Consider the following 23784-nt stretch of genomic DNA (forward strand, 5'->3'; position numbering starts at 1 on the left):
TATATAGTTTACGGGAATTTGTGCTATTATTCGTGCAATTTTTCTGTTGGGGCAGGGGGCAGTACCCTTCCCCAGCCCCGACGGATCTGGGTATCATGTCAAAACCAGTGACCAAGTCATGCCCACCTTTACAGGTTGGGGGAAGTAAAACCCTAATTGTAAAACCTTCGTATGGTTATATCAACGTTCCTAAGATGCCCCTGTGCCCCGCCAGCGTTGAAGAAAAAGATGCATTAGGGTCTCAATCTGTTTTATGAAATTACGAAAATGGGCTTTAGTATTTTACCTTCATTGTTAGGATAAAAATAAAAATTGTTGATCATTGTTCCTAAATAAGTTCTGAATTTAAGCGAAAAATGTTTTCACTATTAATGGTTTTTTTTCGAAACTGTTTTTTTTTCCTTTTCACTTACTAACAGGGCGCTGATGGGGGAACCTTCAAAAGGGTGGTTTTAAGCAAAGGCTAAAGATTGTTGGAGATTTCAATCAGCATTTCCACTCGAGATTTGGCACCCAAAAGTCCCAATTTCAGCACCATATGGTACTTTATGATCGTATTATCAAGCCAAACTTTAAAAAAAAATGTAGATATAAAAATCAGCTGTCAAATGAGCCCGTAAACAGCTTTCTACGATTTCCCAGTGCCTCACTAGCAAGAAAAAAAAGAAAAAAGGTGACATCAGCGCTTCCAATGCAAAAAGTCTTGTTGTTACAACTGAGGGACTGTAATTGTCCTGAATTGGGTTTTCGCCTATGGTGATTTCAATGGTGCAGTTCAATTTTACACCATTTGAGAGGGGTTTCTGGCTTTTTTCGAAACTACCACGAATTCGTTTTTGTAATGAATTTCTGCTATTAAAATTAAACGACATATTAGTTACCATTCTCGAATTAGCTCTGATTGCAATTTTTAACTCATTAGAAAGTTATTCTCAAAATATTTTTTTTAATTTCAGATACTATAGGCCATGATTTGCTCTTTACTACGCTGCAACCTTCATTTTGGTTACCGGTGTAAAATTAAGATATTTTTTTTCGATGTTAGTAAACAAAATTTCCTTTATTTCTTTTTAATTCAAACATACTGCGCTCTTCACAATAATGTTTGCTCTATCCATTATTTTTTTAATTTCATCTTATTTCAGATACCGTTGTGTCACTGCCTACCCACCTAATTCAGATCATGAGCTGGAACTGTATGTTGGTGATATTGTCTATGTTCATAAAAAACGAGATGATGGTTGGCTTAAAGGAACGTCGCAACGTACTGGGCGTTCTGGTCTCTTTCCTAGTATTTTTGTTGAGCCACTATAATCAAATTGTGTAACACTCTTGTAAGTAAGAGTTCTGTTTGTGCAAAATTTATAATGGTAAGGTATTTCTGGGTTCTGCTTCGATCAGCAGCGCAATGGTTGTTGTTCCTGTCAGCAGAACTTGTGAGTTCAAATAATCAGGGGGGTAAAATAGGGCGGGGGCTATGCCCTCCCCTCCTAGATCGAAAAAAAGTAAGATTGTAAGAGTAAAAAGTAAGATGAGAAGTAAGATTTTTTTATTTCCATTTAAATAATCTAAAAAATCCCTTAGGTTTAAGAAAATACTTTTTTTGTATCTTCGCAAGAAAAATCGAAAAAAGGACTTTCCCTTCCCCCTACATTTTCTTAAATTTCCTAACAATCGCCTCGTAGATTTTTAAACCCTCTGTCCTGGATTTTGAATTTTACTCGAAGGTTTTTGGTGTTTTTCGTTAAAAGAAATAGGAAAAAATTGTCTCTCGCCCTCCTTACATTTTGAAAAAGACACTTTATGTATCTTCATTAAAATTCCTTCTCCCCCTCCCTTGGTGATGACTCTTGACTATTTAGTTCATTCATTGATGATTCCCTTGCAAAACACTGTAGTTTCTGGTAGGCTGTTGGATAGGATAACGACTCATACAGTGGGTAATTATCTGATTACCGAGACAAGGGGGATCCAAGGAGGATCCTGGTTTCGCAAATTTTGCTATAAAAATTGGGTCTAAAACTACTTTTATGAGCCTTGAGAAGGTTGAAATCTAAGACTTGCTCTGTCCTACTCGTAAATTATTTTAGTAATTCACTTATTTAAACATTTAAAAATTTAAAAAGAAAAACAGATTTGGATCATAATTCAAGAGTTATTCTGCGTGAAACATAGGCGGGGCTACCTGTATTGCCTAAATAACGGCTGAAGTCGTCGTTATTTTTATTCCCAGAAATGACATTCTCGTGCTCAAAATCCAAGAATGTATTTTGTGCCATTTTTAAGGAGTATACTACTGCGATTAATGTGCCCATGAGGTAGTGGTTTGCGTGGATTCTTTGTCGATTTATTGGGCTATTAGATTTCCTTACTAATTGCTCCTAAAATAAAAGTTAAAAATAGGGATAAAATCCTTTTTAATAGACAGTGAATAGAAATTCACGATAAAATACCAGATATTTCGGTCACATATACAGTGACCGTCATTAGTAGTAAAACTAAGCTATTTAGCTATTTATAAGCTATTATATAAGCTATTTAGTTTATTCCTATTTTGAACTTTTATTTTATCGTCATGGAAAGGCAGTGTGGGGTCCAAAATTATCTACTGATGACTCCTGTTGACTTCTAGACCATGTAGAGAGCTTGGTAACCCTGTTTTTAGATAATTCGATTTGGTCTTAATAAGGAGGTCCTCGTTAATTTTGTCAGACATGTCCAGAAACTTTATGGGGCTATCTTTCAACCGGACACTGCATGCATAACATTCAACCGGAACCCAATCGTGGGCTAATGGACTGAAGTCACATGTGTGGTTCGTGGTATGTGGAGGTTTATCTACACCATCCTGGTGTTTGGTTCTGTTTTGACAGTTTGTGTGATAGTGTCACTTGAAACGTAAAGGACGCTGTTTTTCCCTTGGCAAAGAACTTATACCAACGATCAGGGCCAATTTTTGTTCGGGATAGGGGAGGGTGTACCAAAGGAATTTCCGCTCGTCGAGAGGGGTTAACAAAAAAATTAAGAAGAAGAAGAAGTTTATCTCCCATGGACTAATGGACTCCCATGGACTCAAATGTCTAACGGTCTCAAATAAGACTTTTTACTTGCATTTTGTAGACCAATGTACGAAACAGAGAAATATTTTTCTTTTTTCTAGGAGAAATAGTTTCTTTCAGCTGTATTTTTACGATCAATTTACGAGTTGGTCAAATATTTCGGGAGGGGGGGAGTCCTAACTGGGCACCCCTCTGGTTATGGCTTTGCCAACGACGCCCTACAATTGTGAAGACTATTCTCTTGGTAGACCAAAGAGCATGGGATTGCGATAGAGGTAAAATTTCGGCACCATAACATCAGTTTGATAGGAGTTAGAAACCATTGTCGCCGCGGATCGGGAGTGCTACCTAGCTTAATTGTAATTTAAAATTTTAATTTCAGTGAAAGGTTTAGGTTTATTTAAAACCAACCTGAAAATCCTCAAAATTAAATATGTTATTGTGTTTATGCAACTATCTTTTTATTGATTATAAAATAATTAGAGTGGTTAATCTGGTTAATCAGCGGAAGATAGGCTAGGGTAAGTTATCGCATCTTGGACGTACCGCATTATTGACTTTTGTGAGACGGCTTCGTGCGAAGCCTAAAATCGGTTTTATGACATTGGAAAATAATGCGAGGACAATTCGGGTAACGGTAGAAACAAGTTTTAGACAAAGGATAATACGATTTATGCAATATTTTACAAGGAAAGTTTTGTTTTTGCAAATGCATGAGCTAAAAAGCGAAAAAGCAATTCAAACCTTTTCATTTTAATTTCCTTCTTTTTGAGAAGTTTGACTGCAAGCTCAAAAACAGAAAATTGTATTATTTCGTCAGTACCTGGGATCCCAAACTACTAATATCACTACTGTTACGAATAACTCACTGCAGGACCAAGCCACTATAGGGTAATACACCTACACACGTTCTTCCTCCTTCCCAATCTATTCAAAGCCTCTTTGCACCATCCTAAGAAGTTCCAATTTCCCTTAAATCTCGTTACGACTTTCTCCAACCCCATTTGTGGACGACCTGCTTTTCGTTTGGCCTTAGATTCTTGGCCGAAAAGGACAATCTTTGGAAATCTGTTGGAGATTCTGTTGGAATCTGTTGGAAATCTGTTGGAGATAAAGCCCTTATTCATTGGTCCCGAAAGTATCGGTAGAATTTTCACCTTGGTACTTTTTGTTCAACAGTCTGGAGCAGTCACTTAAAAAAAAAATTCAAAAAAAGTCTTGGGTAAATTAACTGTTTGTTAAGAAGGATCTTGAAGACAATATATAATTCAATCACACTTTGATCCTCTTGTTCTGCATTGACCTATTGAGTAGCTCATTGAGCAGCTTAGCAGCCAGTTTTGGCAATTAATTCACACTTTCAAAGGTCAATTTTAAAGGTCAAATACGATCATAAAATTTAAAGGTTAGATACAGCTTAAGAGTATTAAGTTGATATTCCCAGGGTGTGATGAGGGGAATATTCACCTGACCAAGAGCAATATGTGCATACTACTACTCCTGTTATGGCTACTACTACTAGTAATACTACAAATATTTTTTTTTTGTGAAAAGTCAAAAATTTTAAAAGTCAGATATAACCTCTAGGCGTGAGAGTGACGAAATGACTTTAATTAAGTAGTAAAGAAAGTATTGTCCAAATAGCGATTATTTACCCAAGTTTTAGCACAAATGTAGGGGTATCTATTATGCCCATTTGTAGAAACCAGTCCTTTTATTTTAGTTGCAATCATGGTAGTGTCTGGGTGGGGGGTACTGGGTTACATCCCCCCCCCCCCAAAAAAAGAAAATTTCGTCCGGCTTGTAAAAAAAGTAACAAAAATGTGTATAAACAAATTTTTGATGCGTTTTGTTAAGTTTTTTTGTAACCCCCCCCCCCCCCGTCTTGAACAAAAATTTGGAATAAGCCCTTGGGTCCAATATAAATTAAAGGTAAACGAGGATATTATTATATAGAACTAGAAACATGTTTAGGCATTCTAAAATTACTTTACTGGGCTGCTGTAGATGGCAGTGGTTTTTTTCAAAGAGTCAAAATTGAGGATTGAACATGGTGGGAGGTATAAGAGACCGGCCAAGGTAATGTAAAAAATAATAATGTATTGAAACATCTAGTCTGGTGAATAAATATTTATTTCATTTACTGAAATAAAACAACATCATTCAGCTATGCAACATCAGTTTCTTCAGATTTTGTTAAAAATAATTTTGAAAAGAAGTTTTTCCAAAGAAACCGAAAGCTATATTTTTTCCTCTCTTCTTAAATTATAAGAATTTTACGTATGCTCTTTGATTTTGGACACAATCACATATAGGTAAAAATACAAAAAAAATGCACTTGCAGTATCCTTTGTTATTAAAGTGCTAGGCTATATATTAATTCTCTCAGTGTGACAGGAAATGCAATAGTTTCAAGGTTTTTGACTTTAGTTACTGCTGTTTAATCAGAAATGTTGACAGTTTAATTAGTCTGTGTTTATATCTCATTTTTGAATACAAACATTTATTTAAGTACAAAATTGTATATCTTGAAATTATTTTTGTACTTTAACCTAATGTAATTTTGTAAGGTGTGAAAGTTAAATTAGTTAATAAACAGTTTTAAAACTAAATTAACATCTAATCTGCTCAGCAATGTATTAACTATCTTGAATGAGATAATCTTGAATGGATTAAAACCTCACAAAATTCGTTACGAAATCGTGCTTAATACATAAATGGGAAGTAGAATAAGGAAATACATAAAAAGGGAACAACATCGAAACAGAATAAAAAATTAAAAAAAAAGGAAATAAAATGTTTTTTCATAATCACCAGAGTATGTGTAACATACAGTTTCCTGTCTTTTAAGTTAATTGTTGAAGCCTGCAATTTTTTTCCTTTTCAGTTGATCCTTTGTTTTAACTCGATTATTTTTTATTCTTGACATATTCTAAGACCGTACTGACGTATGAAAATATGAAAAGGAAAAAACGAAGAAATAAAAAACAAAACACCCGTTAGGAGGATCTTCAGTCAGCAAATAATGAAGTCAGAGCAGATATTTCAGCAAAGACCCCCGCTAAGCCGGCTTCGGTGCCAAAAAAGAGATAATATTGAAGAAAAAATCAAACTTGAACAGAAAAAAAGAGCTACTCTATGGTAATGAATGTGAGAAAGTGACTCTTTTCGCTGAGAACTGAGCACTCCATTTTTCTGGTACGGAAGACGGGTTAGCGGAGGTCTCTGCCGAAATATCTGACAAAATAATGATAACTTTCAACCAGATACTTCCGCAAACACCTTCTTTAAGCCGTCTTATTCTAAAAAATAGAGCGCTTAGTGAAAAAAGTCATCTTCTCACTTTCGTTACCCACTATCTTACAGATTTTACAAATCACTTGGTGCTTTTTTTATGCTCTTTCCAAGCACAGCAATCGCTTCATTCTTCATTCAATCGCAAAATTCTTTTTTGAGCCCTTAAAAGGGCTTAAAATAGCCTATAGTAACTAAAAGTTTAAAAATGCGTTTCAGAAATGGTAACTATTATTTCGATGAATATTACAAGTAAAATGTTATTTTGAAAACAAATTTATGCAGGATTTTTTAAAAAGAGCCTGATCCCCCTCGAAAATGACGTCAGAGCAAAACCAAAAGCACGCCACTGGAATCACCATAGTTAAAAACCCTAAACAGGAAACTTTCGTTACCTCCTTTTTTCTCCTTTTTTCTGTTCATGTTTTTTTTTTCTACTAGAGTTGTTCTGATATATCATCTATATATATTTTCTAAATATCTGTTTTGTATCTGTGATTCATTGGCTGAAAATTATCCTCTACGTTGTTTTTCGCTTTTTTTCGGCGTATTTTTCCGGCTTGCACTACAACGCTTAAATTTGTCCTTATTCTATTGAATTACTTTGTCGCTCATCTACTTTATAGCCCTTTCTCACAAGGCTCTAACGAATTAATTTCTGAAGAAAAAGAAAAGAAAAAAACTAAGTCCATATTGTGGTTCTTTCTCACATTATAGCCCTATATAGCCCTTTATAGCACTTTATAGCCCTTTCTCACAAGGCTCAAACGAATTAATTTCCGAAGAAAAAGAAAAGAAAAAAACTAAGTCCATATTGTGGTTCTTTCTCACATTATAGCCCTATATAGCCCTTTATAGCACTTTATAGCCCTTTCTCACAAGGCTCAAACGAATTAATTTCCGAAGAAAAAGAAAAGAAAAAAACTAAGTCCATATTGTGGTTCTTTATCTCATTCGGCTGTCTTAAAAGGAGTATTTTATGATCGTTATATCGTTTTGATGTGAAGAAACAAAAATGAATAAATTAGCGTACAAAATCATAAATTAGTCCTGACTAGTGATAATTTTTTGGCATTAATTGTTGTTCTGTAAGATTTTGTTTTCTTCTTCAGCTTCTGTACTGAGAACTAGCTTTAGAAATTGCATTAGTCGAAATTAGTTTACTATCGAATACCATTGTTAGAATATTATTATATTATGATTAGAATATTATTATTGTATTCTTGTGCGATTTATTAAACCCATTGTAGTATGTTTGTTTTTATGGACAAATAGAGTTGTTGGTTTTTCTTTTTTTTTTCTAATAAATATTTTCACTGTATATTTTGTTATGTTATTTTAGAAGAGCCTTTTATTGCATCCTTGATGATGTCATTCTGTTAAAAATGTTGAGAATGAAGATTCAGCCAAATAGAAGTTACGAAGAAAATATATAAAAAAAAATAACATTTGAACCATGATTTTAGATATTGGATACAAAATTTTTCGACTCTGACAGTTCGGCCTTTTATTTGATCCAGAACTCCGTCTCCTCGTTTTGTACTCGAATTCAAATTATTGAAAAAAAATGGCTGACCTTTGTCAGTTGAACCAATTTTAGCAATTCTGCGTATATCAAAAATTGGATGCGGGCTATATCATTAAATATTAACTTCGAAGAATTTATTCAGTACCTTATCAATATTTAAAACAACACTATCTTAAAGCTTTATAAGGTAAGAGCAAGAACATGTAGATCAAACGTTTTTCAAACGTCACTTAAAACGTGTTTTTGCTCAGGTTTTATTTCAAAAGTTCCGTTTGAAATCAGAAGATTTCCTTTCTAAAATTACAGTTACTTCGTGTCGCACTCGAAGTATCTTGTTGTTTTTATTTATTTACGCTCATTTTGATTTATTGAATTTTATTTGTTTTAATGTAAATTATTTGTCTCATTGTACAACATCTAAAAATTTATCGCTATCTTAAAGCTTCATGAAGTAAAAGCAAGAACATATAGATTGTCGTTTTTCAAACGTCACTTTAAAACGTGTTTTTGCCAAAAGTTCAGTTTGAAATCAGAAGCAGCCTTTGTATGAGGGGGCCTGTCCCCTCCTCAGTACCTCACTCTTTACGCTAAAGGTTTTTTTTTTACAACTTCTAGAAAAACTTATCATTCTAATTAAATGGTCCCTGTGTTTCAGGAGTCATTCTTAAATTATTGGAACAAAAAGTCAAAATTTTGCGTAAAGAGCGATTTATTGAGGAACTGGTGACCCCCTCGTATATATAAAAATTTCTGTTCGTATTAAGTTTTAATGTAACTCCTTGATTTCTGATGAAAAAAAACTGTTTTTATTTAATACCCTAAGGTGTAGCTGGGATACTGCTAATACAACCCTTTTTTGACCCACACGTAGTGTGTTTAGAATTAGTTCAGCCTCCCCCTCGAAATGCCCTGAAAGCTTCACTTAAACGCTATGGTGCTCCTTGGATATTGCTGATATGCCCTTTTGTCTTCTGCATGCATATAGTATGTTTTGATTCAGTTCTACGCCGCCCTTACCTCCCCTGAAAGTTTTACCTAATACCCTTAGTACTAGTAGTCGTAGTAGTAGAAATAACAGTAGGAGCATTGGGATGTGTAATTGCGATAGCAGTAGTAGTATTAGTAATAGTAGCAGTAATAGTGTTCACACTGTGCCTTCTTGGTCTAGTTCAACATCTCCTCCTCATGCCCTGATAGTTTCAACTTAATAATTTAAGCCATTTCTGAGATATTTCTGATACGCCTTTTTGATAACCTTCATGCACATAGTGTGTTTTGATTTAGCCCAACAATCCCTGAAAGTTTCTATTTAGTGCCATTAGGTTTGCTAATAGTAGTACTTGTAACACTAGTTTTGTTAGTTCAACATTCTCGTATATATGCCCTTAAAGTTTCAACCTAATACTACAAACGTTCCTGCGGTATTACTGATACACCCTTTTGATAGCCTATATACACATAACGTGTTTCAATTATTTCAATATCCCTCTCAACATTTCTTGAAATGTTGGTTCAACATTTCCCTCAACGTGCATCAAAAGCTTTAAATTATAACTCTAAGCCATTCCTCGGATATAGCTGTTACCTCCTTTTAATTGTAGTAGTATGCGTAGCCTTAGTAGTAGTAGTAGTAACCATAGCAGCACTAGTAGTATGCACAAATTGCCTATTGGTCAGTTGAACATCCGCCTTGTCATACTCTGGAAGTTTCAACTTAATACTCTAAGCCATTCCTAAGATAGTGGTAATACGTCCTTTTGACTATCTGAATGGACATAGTGTGTTTTGATTTTGTTCAACTTCGCCCTCTATTATTTCCTGAAATTTTCACTTTGACACCCTCAGCCTTAGTAGTAGTCGCAGTAGAAGTATAGCAGTCATATGTGGCCTTTTGGTCAATTGATTATCCCCCTCATCATTCCCTAAAAGTTCCAGGTTCATGCCCTAAACCATTCCTGAGATGCGCCCTTTTGAAAATCTGCATAGTGTGTTTTGAGTCAATTCAAGGCTTTTTTTATATTTTGCCATTATTTTTTCAATTCAACATTCAGACCCCGCCCACCCTCCCACGATAAATTCTTCGGAGGCACTAATGATATCCAACCCCTACCCCACCAGTTCTGTGCGGCTAGGCATGTGTATATCACCTTTTCTATTACACAGAAAAGGATTATCTGCCATAAGTGGGCGCATCACCCCTCAGCGCTAATATTACAGGCCTATTCCAAAACTATTCCCGAGAATCAAGGAGGATTAGAGAATAATTTTTATCCCTCCCCTCTCGCAAACCCCCTAATAAACTTGTTTGATTGCTCGTAGATAGTTCGAAAGTTTGGACACAAAAAGACACTTTTGTTGTTTCAAGCACGCCCCCCCCCCCCAAACAGCGGCGTCCCGAGGCTCATTTTATTGGGGGGGGGAAGGCCACTTTGTTGCGGCACAGTCTTTTGTCTTCCTTAACAAGGTCAGTAGGAATTTCAATTTTGGTTATAATGAACCTTCTCCCGATATTCTAGGACCATTAGTTCGATGTGATCACTCCTGAAGGAAAAAACATACAAACGAAAAAAAACACACATTTGCTGTCATCCTTGTAGGAAAAATCCAAAATTAAACATTTGTATACATGAGCTTGAAACTTCTACAATAGAGTTCTCTGATATGCTGAATTCAATTGTTTGACTTTGATCAAAATTACTCACCTTTTTGGGTGGTTTTCCCCCTTTACCGAAAATAGGATAAATTTTCTCAGGCTCGTAAACATTTGGGGTAGCTTTATAAATAATGAATGCTATATATTTGGAGTGTAAAAAACGGATTCTTTTATTGTTTTAATTAAAAAAAAAAACAACTAGAAATTACAATAAATAACCGAGTCAAACTCAAAACGAGCAGAAATTAACATGAGTTGGACTCAAAACCCCTATGCCTTGCCAAGGCCAGAACATGATTTGCACTTTACTGAAAAAATACAAATGTTTTTACTTTTATAACTTTAATAAATCAAATAATATTAACATTTTCATCACTAAATAACATCAAAAATCTTAATATTTATTGATTTATCAAAGTTATAAAAGTAGAAACATCTAAATCTATTTTTTTCAGTAAAGTGCAAATTATATTTTGGCCTTGAGAAGGCATACGGGTTGTGAGCGCTACTCATGTTCATTTCTGCTCGTTTTGAGTTTGACTCTGTTATTTATTGTCATTTCTGGTCGTTTTGTGTTTCATTTATTTGTCGATGCTGATTTGTGGTAGTTTCACGCTTGGTAGATTATTCGATTTTATTTCTGCTCATTTTTTGTTTAATGGAGTTCTTTACTTTTCTTTAAAGCTTATTTTGTTGAAAATTTTTTTTTTAATTAATTTCTGTTCGTTTTATATTGACATAGTCTTTTCAGGGAAAAAGAAAATAATGCTTTAATTCTTTTCGTTTGTTTATGACTTAATATCTTGGCCTGCTATTTGTATGCTGGAGAAAAATTTTCAGCAATTTTTAACAACATAAACCCTTTTAAAAATCTGGACACAAATAGTAGTGTTTAATTCAGTTTCATACCTCCTCTAGATGGCTTGTAATGGAAAACTTAATACCATTCGCAAAAAAATCTGTTTACTTTCTTTGATAGCTTGGATACACTTACGCTATTTTGATTTGGTTAAATTTCAAGAGCAGAAGTAGCCCCAAAAGTTTGAACATAATACCCTCATACGTCCTTGGGATACTACTGAGATGCCTTATTCGGGATTAGCATTAACACAGTGCATTTTGATTTAATCTTAAGGCAACATTTAGTTTTAAAACATAATGGAAAAATGGGAGGGTGGGTGTGGGAGGGGGATCAGTTGCCCTCCAATCACTTTCGACTATTAAAAAGGGCATCAGTCCTTTCTGTTTTTCAATCGAATGAGCCCTTTTCGAAGTTCCTTTTCGAAGACAACTCCTTCGATACGAAGTGCCCTGGTCTACACACAAAAAAAATAATACATTATACCCACATTGTTCTTTATTATAAAAATATCAAGCCTTCCAATCACTTTCGACTATTAAAAAGGGCACTAGGCCTTTTGATTTCCAATAGAATGAGCCGTTTTTGAGTTTCTACGACAACGCTTTCTATAAACACCTTATATGCCCCCAGGCCATAAATTACAACCCTTACCCTAAGGGCTGTGAGGGAGGTTGTCATCCTCAAAAACCTAATTTCCAAAACTTTCAACTCCGTTAAACAAAATGGCTATCTCAAAATGTTTATTGGATGTGTTTGGGGAAATGATAGGCGTAAGAGGGGCGTTTGATGCTCTCCAATCGATTTCCAATCAAATGAGCCCTTTTGAAGTTTTTACGATAACGCTTTCAATAAAAACCTTATATGCACCCATGTCATAACTTACAACCCGTGCCCTGAGGGCTGGGGGGAGGGGGGAGTTGCCATCCTCAAAGACCTAATGTCCAGGACTTTGTACTACGTTCAACAAAATGACTATCTGAAAATTTTGATTGGATGTGTTCGAGGGAATGATGGGCGTGAGAGGGCGGGGGGTAGTTAACCTCCAATCACTGTCGACTATTAAAAAGGGCACTAGCCGTCTCAATTTCCATTTGAATGAGCCCATTTTGAAGTTTTTACGACAACGCTATCTATAAAACCTTATACGCCCACAGGGTATGACTTACAACCTTTGCCCTGGGGGCTCTGGGGGATTTGTCATCCTCAAATACATAATTTCCAGAACTTTCAACTACGTTGAACAAAATGGCTATCTCTATACTTTGATTGAATGTGTTTGAGGAAATGGTGGGTGTGAGAGGGGGGCTAATTACTCCCCATTCACTTTTGACGATTAAAAAGGGCAGTAGCCCTTTTAATTTCCAATCAATAGTCCCTTTTTGAAATTTCTACAACAACTTTCAATATAAACCTTATATGCCCCCAGGGCATAACTTACAACCCTTGCACTGAGGGCTCTGAGGGGGTTATCATCCTATAAGACCTCATTTCCAGAACTTTCAACTACGTTGAACATAATGGATATCTCAAAATTTTGATTGAATGTGTTTGGGGAAATGGTGGGCGTGAGAGGTGGTTGGCTGCCTTTCAATCACTTTCCACATTAAAAAGAGCACTAGCACTTTCAATTTCCAAATGAATGAGCCCTTTTTGAAGTTTATACAACATCGCTTTCTATAAAATCCTTATATGCCCCCAGAGCATAACTTACAACCATTGCCCTGAGAGATATGGGGGGGGGAGAAATTGTCATCCTTAAAGACCTAATTTCCAAAACTTTCAACTACGTTGAATAAAATGGCTATCTAAAAATTTTGATTGAATGTGTTTGGGGAAAAGTTGGGCGTGAGACGGGGTTAGTTGCCCTCAAATCGCTTTCCACTATTAAAAAGGGTACCAACCCTTTGAATTTCCAATCGAATGAGCCCTTTTTCAAGTTTCTACGACAAAGATTTCAATAAAATCTTATATGCCCCCAGGACATAATTTATAACCCTTGCCCTGAAGACCGTGGGGGGAATATCCTGCTCAAAAGTATAATTTTCAGAACTTTCAGCGCGGAACAAATGGCTATCTCAAAATTTTATTGGATGTGTTTGGGGAAATGGTGGGCGTGGAAGGGGTGTTAGTTGCCTTCCTATCACTTTCTACAATAAAAAAGGGGACTAGCCATTTTAATTTCCAATTAAATGAACCCTTTTTGAAGTTTTTACAACAAGGCTTTCTATGAAAACCTTATATGCCCCCAGGGCCTAGCTTATAGCCCTCGCCCTGAGGGCTGTGGGGGGAGGGGCTGTCATCCTCAAAGACCTAATTTCCCGAATTTTCAACTACGTTGAACAAAATGGCTATCTCAAAATTTTGATTGAATGTGTGTGGAGAAACGTCTGGGGTGAGAAGAGGGTTGGTTGCCGTCTAAGAATTTTCGATTATTAAAAAGGGGCAGGAGCACTTTCAATTTCCAATTAAATGAGCCTTTTTTGAAGTTTCTACGACAACACTTTTTATAAAAGCCTTATAAGCCCCCAGGGCATAACTTACAACCCTTGCCCTGAGGGCCGTGGGGGAGTGTCCTCAAAAACATAATTTATATCTGGAAATCAACTACGCTGAACAAAATGGCTATCTCAAAATTTTGATTAAATATTTTTGGGGAAATGGTGGGCGTAGAAGGGGTGTTACTTGCCTTCCAATCACTTTCTACTATTAAAAAGGGCACAAGCCACTCCAATTTTCAATTGAATGAGTCCTTTTCGAAGTTTCTATGACAACTTATTCGATACGAAGTGCCCTGGTCTAAAGGAAAAAAATAATAAATAATACATTGTGCCAACATCGTTCTTATATGCCCCCTGGGAATAAATTACAACCCTTGCCCTGAGGGCTTTGGGGGAGTGTCCTCCTCAAAACATAATTTATATTTGGAAATCAACTACGCTGAACAAAATGGCTATCTCAAAATTTTGATTGGATGAGTTTTGGGAAATGGTGGGTGTGGAAGGGGTGTTAGTTGCCTTCCAATCACTTTCGGCTATTAAAAAGGGCACAAACCGCTGCAATTTCCAATCGAATGAGCCCTTTCTGAAGTTTCTACGACAACTCCTTCGATACGAAGTGCCCTGGTCTAAGACCAAAAATAAATAATGCATTGTGCCAACATCGTTCTATACTTAGGCAGCGCGATTGCGCTGCCTATGATACATGTCTTGGCAAAACTTTGGTTACTATTAGCACGAATTGCACCTTATTTGCAGTATGGGAACATGCTGGGAGGGTGTAAAGAGGGAGGCTTTGAATAGATTAGGATGGAGGAGGATCCTGCTTAGCTGTGTTGGCCTCAGGTGGCTTGGTGCTGCGGGAAAGTAGTAGTAGTATCATGAACTTTTTAATATAGCTTATAAAAGAACTTCCAATCTACGTTCGAATCAGCCTTCTCTCGATTTTATATGACTGTTAGTTTGATTTGATCACCCTTGGAGAAAAAAAAAACAAATGAACACTTATCCCTGGTCTTTTTTTTCAAAAAGTTTCTCATTTCTCTAGAAAAAAGCTTTAATCCACTGAAATTTGGTTTTCTGATATGCTGGATTTGACGATGCAATTTTCACCAAGATCACTTGCCGTTTCAGGGCTATTTTACCCTTTTTTTGAAAATCAAGTAAATTTTCTCATGCTCGTAGCCCTAGGTGAGTAATCTTAAAAGCAATGAACTATATAGTTGGAATGATCTCAAAAGTTAATTCTTTGATCTTATCAAAACTTCCTTTTTTAGAGTTTCGACTGTTAGCTATTACCCCCAGTCGTTTGTTACTTTAATTTTCCTTACTATGAAACGTTTGAATTTGGAATCCCCGATCTTTCCTAATTTTTAACAGATTTGTCGTTGTGTAAATTTCCACTTAATTAATTCACATGTATGAATGAATTAATCAGATTTCATTTTCGCTTTCCTTGGTAGGCTACATTAAGTAGAGCCACCACGACTGCTGCAACAGCTCAAGGATAATTGTAGAGCATTATATTATTTGCTTATGAATAGAAAATGACAAAAATTTTCTGTTTAGCTCTGTTGATATGGCGACGATGAACATTTTTCATAGATAAAGCCAATCAGGTGATAAGGCTAAACTAAAAGTTCTATATTAAAAATGACTACAATTTTCTTACCATGGGCAGTGATTTTCAAGTTGATGAGTGGTTGGAAGAAACCCTGAAAATGTTGGAGGATAGTGATTCAATACCAGGAATCATAGTGGATAAAGGATATTATAATACATTGGAAGATGTTATGACGAGAAGTAGTCGAAATAGCTCGATAAATCATGTAAGTTTTGTCGGTAATGTTGTACTAAAGGGACTCTTTTTATATCTCAAACTCGAGACGCGTTGAAAAACTCGTTTTTACGGGATGGTACAAGACACCGCTGTAGAGAAATACAATGTATAGCGTGGTTTTAATTGCGTATACGATATATAAAGTGTTGTTTTTGGGGGATTTTTTGGGGGGAGGGGAGATACCTAGGTTAGGTTACGTTACGTATTTAATATATGCTATGCTTTGCCCCCCCCCCCCTAATGTGCAAATATATAGCCCAAATTTTTGTTTCTAAACTATTATATAGTCATCCTATTTTATTTTATTTCATTAGCATTAACAAAACTAGCACTATATAAATGAGTCCATTTAGTACAAAAGTACCGTTCTGTCGGTATAATTTCTTAGACCACACTACCGTTACTGCCTTTTTATAAATAAATTTAAAGGTACTTTCGTATTATGCCGACCACACTCAAGAAGTGAAGTTAGGTTAATCGTAATGAAATGTACCGTAATCTGATGAAAATGTAATACTTTAGTAACAAAATTATGGAAACTGCAACAGAGGATTGTGGAAAGCAGGCCGCCCAGAACTCATTATATTAAATGCCTAACCTAACGAACTCTATACATTAAATATTTAGTTAAAATATACCTACATAGTACTTTATCTCACTCAGGCTAAGTTTCATTATCACCGAATGCAGACAGAGAAAGTGGTTTTACTCAGAACAAGAATTTGAGTATGGTCGGGATAACACGTAAGAACCAAATTAAATATATGGAAATACATAACAACGGATACAACTTATAATTAAGACAATAAACTAAATTATAGGCAGCTCATTTACGTTACCTGTTATTTTAGAGACAAGTGCCTCGCATTTACGTTATTTATTTGTATATTTCTTTCTTTCGATGATCACTTCGTTTGGAAGAGTGGCCGTAAGACTTCAGGGGGGGGAGGGCTGATTCAATTGGAGGTTCTAGAGCCCTTTTGCGGAAGGAAGCCAGCTCCCATTTTGTGCCCCTTTTTTTCTGCCAGATCCCCCCCGTAGCCCACTATGGTGTAGTATTAAATTTTTAAGATAACTATTTGGTATAGAATAGTCAAAAAGTCCGTTGAATATACCTCTGGGGATGACTTGACCCCCAGAGTACCTGGTGGCAATTACCATAAATTTGACAAATTGACAATTGTTCACAGGCTTTTATGGTGGAAAAGGGTGGACATGTTTGATCTTAGGTGTTAAACTTGTTCGCAACTTTCAGGGATCGTTCCCTGGGCCAAGAGGAATACATATTTTGTTAGAAGGGATAGGGTGCTAAGAAGTCCGAGAAGGGGCCAAAAGTAGTCTTTCCGAATGACTTGAAACTACAGCTTTAATTTTCTAAGTCAATGGGACCCTAATGTAAGATGTAGAAACTGAGACTAATAATATATTGACTTGCTGGAAAATAGGGTCTTTTCTGAAAAAGCTTGGAACTTAAAATTTATAAGTCCTTGGTTTACGGTAATCCGAAAAGACAAGAAAATTTTCTTTTTGGATAAACACCCAAAAATTCAGTTTCAGATCAGCTTGAAAATTATATCCTTTATTTCTCGGGCCGTAGTAGAGATGCCTTATTGAGTCGTGACAGGACCACGTGGTTTATGGTTTTCTCAGTGAGAATGAAAAAACAGGAATTTTCTCACTTGAAAAACCATGAATTTTGTCACATTTATGGTTGTTTTCATGGATGGTTATGTGTGTTGTTCGATTTATTTGATGTTTTTCTCAGTGAGAATGAAAAAACAGGAATTTTCTCACTTGAAAAACCATGAATTTTGTCACATTTATGGTTGTTTTCATGGATGGTTATGTGTGTTGTTCGATTTATTTGATGTTTTCCTTGGATGTCAACATCAAATTATGGATGTTTTATGGTTTTTTTCAGTGAGAATTTGAAAAACAGGAACTTTGTCATATTTATGGATGTCAACAGCATTTCATGTCTGTTTTATGGTTTTCTCAGTGAGAATGAAAAAACAGGACTTTTCTCACTTGAAAAACCATGAATTTTGTCACATTTATGGTTGTTTTCATGGATGGTTATGGATGATTTATGGTTTTTGTCAGTGAGAATTTGAAAAAACAGGAATTTTGTCACATTTTTGTCTGTTTTTATTGTTTTTGTCAGTGAGAATTTGAAAAACATGAACTTTCTCACATTTTTGTATGTTTTTTTATGGGTTTTGTCAGTGAGAATTTGAAAAAACAGGAACTTTCTCACTGAGAAAACCATAAACCACGTGGTGTAGTCACGAGTCAGAACACCTGTGCTGTCAACCTCAATTCACCTATCGTGAATCAATAATTCCCCTTAGAAACAACAAATTAATTTCCCCTTTCTTGACAGATCAATCAATCAATGACATCATCTGTCAGACTTTAAAAATTTTCGCCTAGAAACATTTCTCCAGGAATAGATCCAAATCATTAATGTCTTTGCCTCGGGAACAGTTCTACTGGTCGAACTCCAAAGGATATTAATAACCAAAGGCCATGGAAACAATTAGGCAAGAAACATCTTAGCGATGAATTGTTTTAGCGCGCGAAAAGGTTTCATATTAATTTGAAATGCGTTAGCGCAGAGATGCCAATAACAAAGGAACACGCTGAATTTACGTTTAGGGATTATTTGGGCGAAACCGTTTTAGACAGGTTATGGAACTATTTCGGCGAAACAGATAGAGACATTTTAAAAGAAGATTTTTGAAGAGATTTTAGAAGAGAATTTGAGTGTGGTCGTTATAATACACAAGTTTCATTTGAACAGTGTTGTGAGGTCCTCTAACACAACCCCAAAGGGTTCCAATCTTCCTACCCCAACCCCGAAGGAAGCCCCCGGTCCTCAAAGCCCCCCAAGCTCCCAAAGGGCCACCGGCGCCCCCAAAGGCCCACCCAGACCCCCAAAGGCCATCCCCAGGCCCCAAATGTCCCCCAGGCTCCCAACTGTCCCACCGGACACTCAAAGGCCCCCCAAGCTCCCAAAGGGCCACCGGAGCCCCAAAGGCCCACCCAGACCCCCCAATGCCATCCCCGGGCCCCCCAAAGACACATCGAGCTCCCAAAGGACCAACGGGGTCCCAAAGGCCCTCCACCGGTCCCCAAATGTCCCCCAGGCACCCAAAGGCCCTCCCGGCGCCCCAAAGGCCCACCCAGACCCCCAAATGCCATCCCCGGACCCCAAAGGCCCTCTCCCGGTCCCCAAAGGTCCTCCCGAGCTCCCAGAGGACCACCGGCCCTCAAGGGACCCACAGACTCTCAAAGGCTCTCCCCGAGCACCCGTCTTTCATTGATGTGTGTTGTCTGAAACCTATGATGTGGGATGTGTAGTTTGCTACTTCAGGCTTTTCTGAGCTAAGGTTTCCTAGTATTTCCTAGGTGAATGTTGTCTGAAACCAATAGTTTGGGATGAGTAGTTTGCTATTTCAGGCTCTTATGAGCTAGGTTTCTTAGCCTTTCGTTGGTGTGTGTTGACTGAAACTTATGATTTGGGATATGTAGTTTGCTATTTTTGAATTTTCTGAGTTGGATTTCATAGTCTTTCATAGGTGTGTGGTGTCTGAAACCTATGATTTGGGATATGTAGTTTGCTATTTTCGACTTTTCTGAGCTGGATTTCTTAGACTTTCATAGGTATACGTTGTCAGAAAATTATGACTTGGGATGTATAGTTTGCTATTTCAGGCTTTTCTGAGCTAAGGTTTTCTAGTATTTCGTAGGTGAATGTTGACTGAAACCAATAGTTTGGGATGAGTGGTTTGCTATTTTTGACTTTTCTGAGCTAGTTTTCTTAGCCGTTCGTTGGTGTGTGTTGACTGAAACCGATGATTTGGGATATTTAGTTTGCTATTTTTGACTTTTCTGAGCTGGATTTCTTTAGTCTTTCATAGGTGTGTGTTGTCTGAAACCTATGATTTGGGATGGGTGGTTTGCTAATTTTGACTTTTCTGAGCTGGATTTCTTAGCCTTTCATAGGTGTTTGTTGTCTGAAACCTATAGTTTGGGATGACTAGTTTGCTATTTTTGACTTTTCTGAGCTAGGTTTCTTAGCAGTTCATAGGTGAGTGTTGTCTGAAACATATGATTTGGGATATGTAATTTGATATTTACGACTTTTCATAACCGGATTTCTTAGTCTTTCTTAGGTGTGTGGTGTCTGAAACCTAGGATTTGGGATGTGTGGGTTGCTATTTTTTTTACTTTTCGGAGCTGGATTTCTTAGCCTTTCATAGGTGTGTGTTGTCTGAAACCTATGATTTGGGATGGTTAATTTGCTATTTTCGACTTTTCTGAGCTAGATTTCTTAGCCTATCATATGTGTGTCCTTTCAGAAAATTATGATTTGGGAGGTGTAGTTTGCTTTTTGGACTTTTCAGAGCTAGGATTCTTAATCACTCATAGGTGTTTGTTGTCTGAAACTTCGAGTTTGGGATGAGTAGTTGGCTATTTCAGACTTTTCTGAGCTAAGGTTTCTTAGTATTTCGTAGGTGAATGCTGTCTGAAACTTATGATTTGGGATATGTAAATTACTATTTCGGGCTTTTCTGAGTTGGATTTCTTAGTCTTTCATAGGTGTGTAGTATCTGAAACCTATGATTTGGGATGTGTAGTTTGCTATTTTCGACTTTTCTGAGCTAGGTTTCTTAGCCTTTCATAGGTATGTGTTGTCAGAACATTATGATTTGGGATGTGTAGTTTGCTATTTCAGGCTTTTCTGAGCTAAGGTTTTCTAGTATTTCGAAGGTGAATGTTGTCTGAAAACAATATTTTTGGATGAGAAGTTTACTATTTTTGACTTTTATGAGCTGGTTTTCTTAGTCTTTCGTTGGTGTGTGGTGACTAACACCTATGATTTGGGATATGTAGTTTGCTATTTTTGATTTTTCTGAGTTGGATTTCTTAGTTTTTCATAGGTGTGTGTTGTCTTAAACCTATGATTTGGGATGGGTGGATTGCTACTTTTGACTTTTCTGAGCTGGATTTCTTAGCCTTTCATAGGTGTTTGTTGTCTGAAACCTATAGTTTGGGATGAGTAGTGTGCTATGTTTGACTGTTCTGAGCGTGGTGTCTTAGCCGTTTATAGGTGTGTGGTGTCTGACACCTATTTTTTGGGATATGTACTTTGCTATTTCTGACTTTTTAGAACCGGATTTCTTAGTCTTTCGTAGGTGTGTGATGTCTGAAACCTATGATTTGGGGGTGTGTGGGTTGATATTTTTTGACTTTTCTGAGTAGGATTTCATAGCCATTCGTAGGTGTGTGTTGACTGAAACCTATGATTTGGGATGGTTAATTTGCTATTTTTGACTTTTCTGAGCTAGATTTCTTAGCCTTTCATAGGTGTGCCCTTTCAGAAAATTATCATTTGGAAGGTATAGTTTGCTTTTCGGACTTTTCAGAGCTAGGATTCTTAGTCACTCATAGGTGTTTGTTGTCTGAAACTTCGAGTTTGGGATGAGTAGTTGGCTATTTCAGACTTTTCTGAGCTAAGGTTTCTTAGTATTTCGTAGGTGAATGCTGTCTGAAACTTATGATTTGGGATATAGTATTTCGTAGGTGAATGCTGCCTGAAACTTATGATATGGGATATGTAAATTACTATTTCGGGCTTTTCTGAGTTGGATTTCTTAGTCTTTCATAGGTGTGTGATGTCTGAAACCTATGATTTGGGATGTGTAGTTTGCTATTTTCGACTTTTCTGAGCTAGGTTTCTTAGCCTTTCATAGGTATGTGTTGTCAGAAAATTATGATTTGGGATGTGTAGTTTGCTATTTCAGGCTTTTCTGAGCTAAGGTTTTCTAGTATTTCGTAGGTGAATGTTGTCTGAAACCAATAGTTTGGGATGAGTAGTTTGCTATTTTTGAATTTTCTGATAAAGGTTTCTTAGTCTTTCGGTGTTTTGTGTTGACTGAAAACTCTGATTTGAGATACCTAGATTGCTATTTTTGAATTTTCTGAGTTGGATTTATTATCCTTTCATAGGTGTGTGTTGACTGAAACCTATGATTGGGATGAGTGGTTTGCTATTTTTGTCTTTTCTGAGCTAGATTTCTTAGCCGTTCATAGGTGTTTGCTGTCTGAAACTTATGATTTGGGATGTGTAGTTTGCTATTTGAACTTTTCAGAGCTATGATTCTTAGTCCGTCTTAGGCGTTTGTTGTCTGAAACTTCTAGTTTGGGATGAGTAGTTTCGCTATTTCAGGCGTTTCTGAGCTAAGGTTTCTTAGTCTGTCATAGGTGAATGATGTCTAAAACCTAGGATTTGGGATATGTAAATTACTATTTCAGGCTTTTATGAGTGGGATTTTTTAGTCTTTCATAGGTGTGTGTTGTCTGAAACCTATGATTTGGGATGGGTGGATTGCTACTTTTGACTTTTCTGAGCTGGATTTATTAGCCTTTCATAGGTGTTTGTTGTCTGAAACCTATAGTTTGGGATGACTAGTTTGCTATTTTTGACTTTTCTTAGCTAGTTTTCTTAGACGTTCATAGGTGAGTGATGACTGAAACCTATGATTTGGGATTTGTAAATTAATATTTATGGCTTTTCTAAGATTGATTTCTTAGTCTTTCATAGTTGTGTGTTGTCTGAAACATATGATTTGTGATGGTTTGGTTGCTAGTTTTGAATTTTCTGAGCTTTATTTCTTAGCCTTTCATAGGTGTTCGTTGTCTGAAACCTATAGTTTGGGATGACTAGTTTGCTATTTTTGACTTTTTTGAGCTAGATTTCTTAGCCTTTTATAGGTATGTGCTTTCAGAAAATTATGATTCGGGATATGTAAGTTACTATTTCGGGCTTTTCTGAGATAGATTTCTTAGTCTTTCATAGGTATGTGTTGTCTGAAACCTATGATTTGGGATGTGTGAGTTGCTATTTTTTGACTTTTCCGAGCTGGATTTCTTAGTCGTTCATAGGTGAGTGTTGTCTGAAACCTATGATTTGGGATGGTTAATTTGCTATTTCCGGCTTTTATTAGCTAGGTTTCATAGCCTTTCATAGGTGTATGTTGTCAGAAAATTACGATTTGGGATGTGTAGTTTGCTATTTGAACTTTTCAGAGCTAGGATTCTTATTCCATCATATGTGTTTGTTGTCTGAAACCAATAGTTTGGGATGACTAGTTTGCTATTTCAGACTTTTCTGAGCTAGATTTCTTAGCCGCTCATAGGAGTGTGTAGTCTGAAACTTATGATTTGGGATATGTAAATTACGTTTTCGGGCTTTTCTGAGTTGGACACTTCTAAATTTTTCCACACACGAAAACTTACACACACACATGTCAAAACTCACACACACAAAAGCTTAGACACACAAAAACTTACACACACACACACAAAAACTTACACCCACACGCAAAAACTTACACCCACATTCAAAAACTTACATTCACACAAAAAATTGCATTTACAAAAAAACTTACAAACACACTGAAACTTACACACACTCACAAAAACTTACACACACACACAAAAAATTACACACACACAAGAAAACTTACTCACACACACACACACACACACACACATACATACAAAAAACTTACACATGCACACGAAAACTTACATGCACATAAAAACTTACATGCACACAAAAACTTACACACACGCACAAAAACTTACACGCACACATAAAAACTTACACAAACACACGAAAACTTACACACACACACTAAAACTTACACACACACACACACACAAAAACTTACACAAACACACAATAAAACTCACACACACACGAAAACTTACACACACACGCTAAAACTTACACACACAAAAACTTTCACACACACACACACACACACAAAAACTTACACATTCACGCGAAAACTTACATGCACACAAAAACTTACATGCACACAAAAACTTACACACACACACACACACACACACACAAACACAAACATACACACACACACACTAAAACTCACACACACACACGCGAAAACTCACACACATACAAAAAGTTACACACACACACACTCACACTTACACACAAACTTACACAAGGACACTAAAA

At 36.5% G+C, this 23784-nt stretch overlaps 2 protein-coding genes across 5 annotated transcripts in view; both read left to right on the forward strand.

The window, feature by feature from the left end:
* The window catches only part of LOC148953473 (E3 ubiquitin-protein ligase SH3RF3-like), a 207187-nt gene extending 199519 nt beyond the window's left edge, over positions 1-7668 (forward strand). For all 4 annotated transcript variants that reach the window (XM_089088552.1, XM_089088551.1, XM_089088554.1 and 1 more), the window contains one exon: positions 1146-7668. In XM_089088552.1, coding sequence (XP_088944678.1) covers positions 1146-1314 — 169 coding nt within the window. In that variant the 3' untranslated portion in view covers positions 1315-7668. The remainder of the gene's footprint in view (positions 1-1145) is intronic.
* Positions 7669-15549: 7881 nt separating this feature from the next.
* Positions 15550-23784, forward strand: part of LOC148953474 (anoctamin-3-like) — a 433736-nt gene continuing 425501 nt past the window's right edge. The window contains exon 1 of the mRNA XM_089087971.1: positions 15550-15720. Within this exon, the coding sequence (XP_088944097.1) occupies positions 15565-15720 (156 nt within the window). The 5' untranslated portion in view covers positions 15550-15564. The remainder of the gene's footprint in view (positions 15721-23784) is intronic.

This window comes from Artemia sp. Qi Xiang Cuo, chromosome 4, assembly GCF_049724085.1.
Source record: "Artemia sp. Qi Xiang Cuo chromosome 4, ASM4972408v1, whole genome shotgun sequence".
Lineage (NCBI taxonomy): Eukaryota > Metazoa > Arthropoda > Branchiopoda > Anostraca > Artemiidae > Artemia > Artemia sp. Qi Xiang Cuo.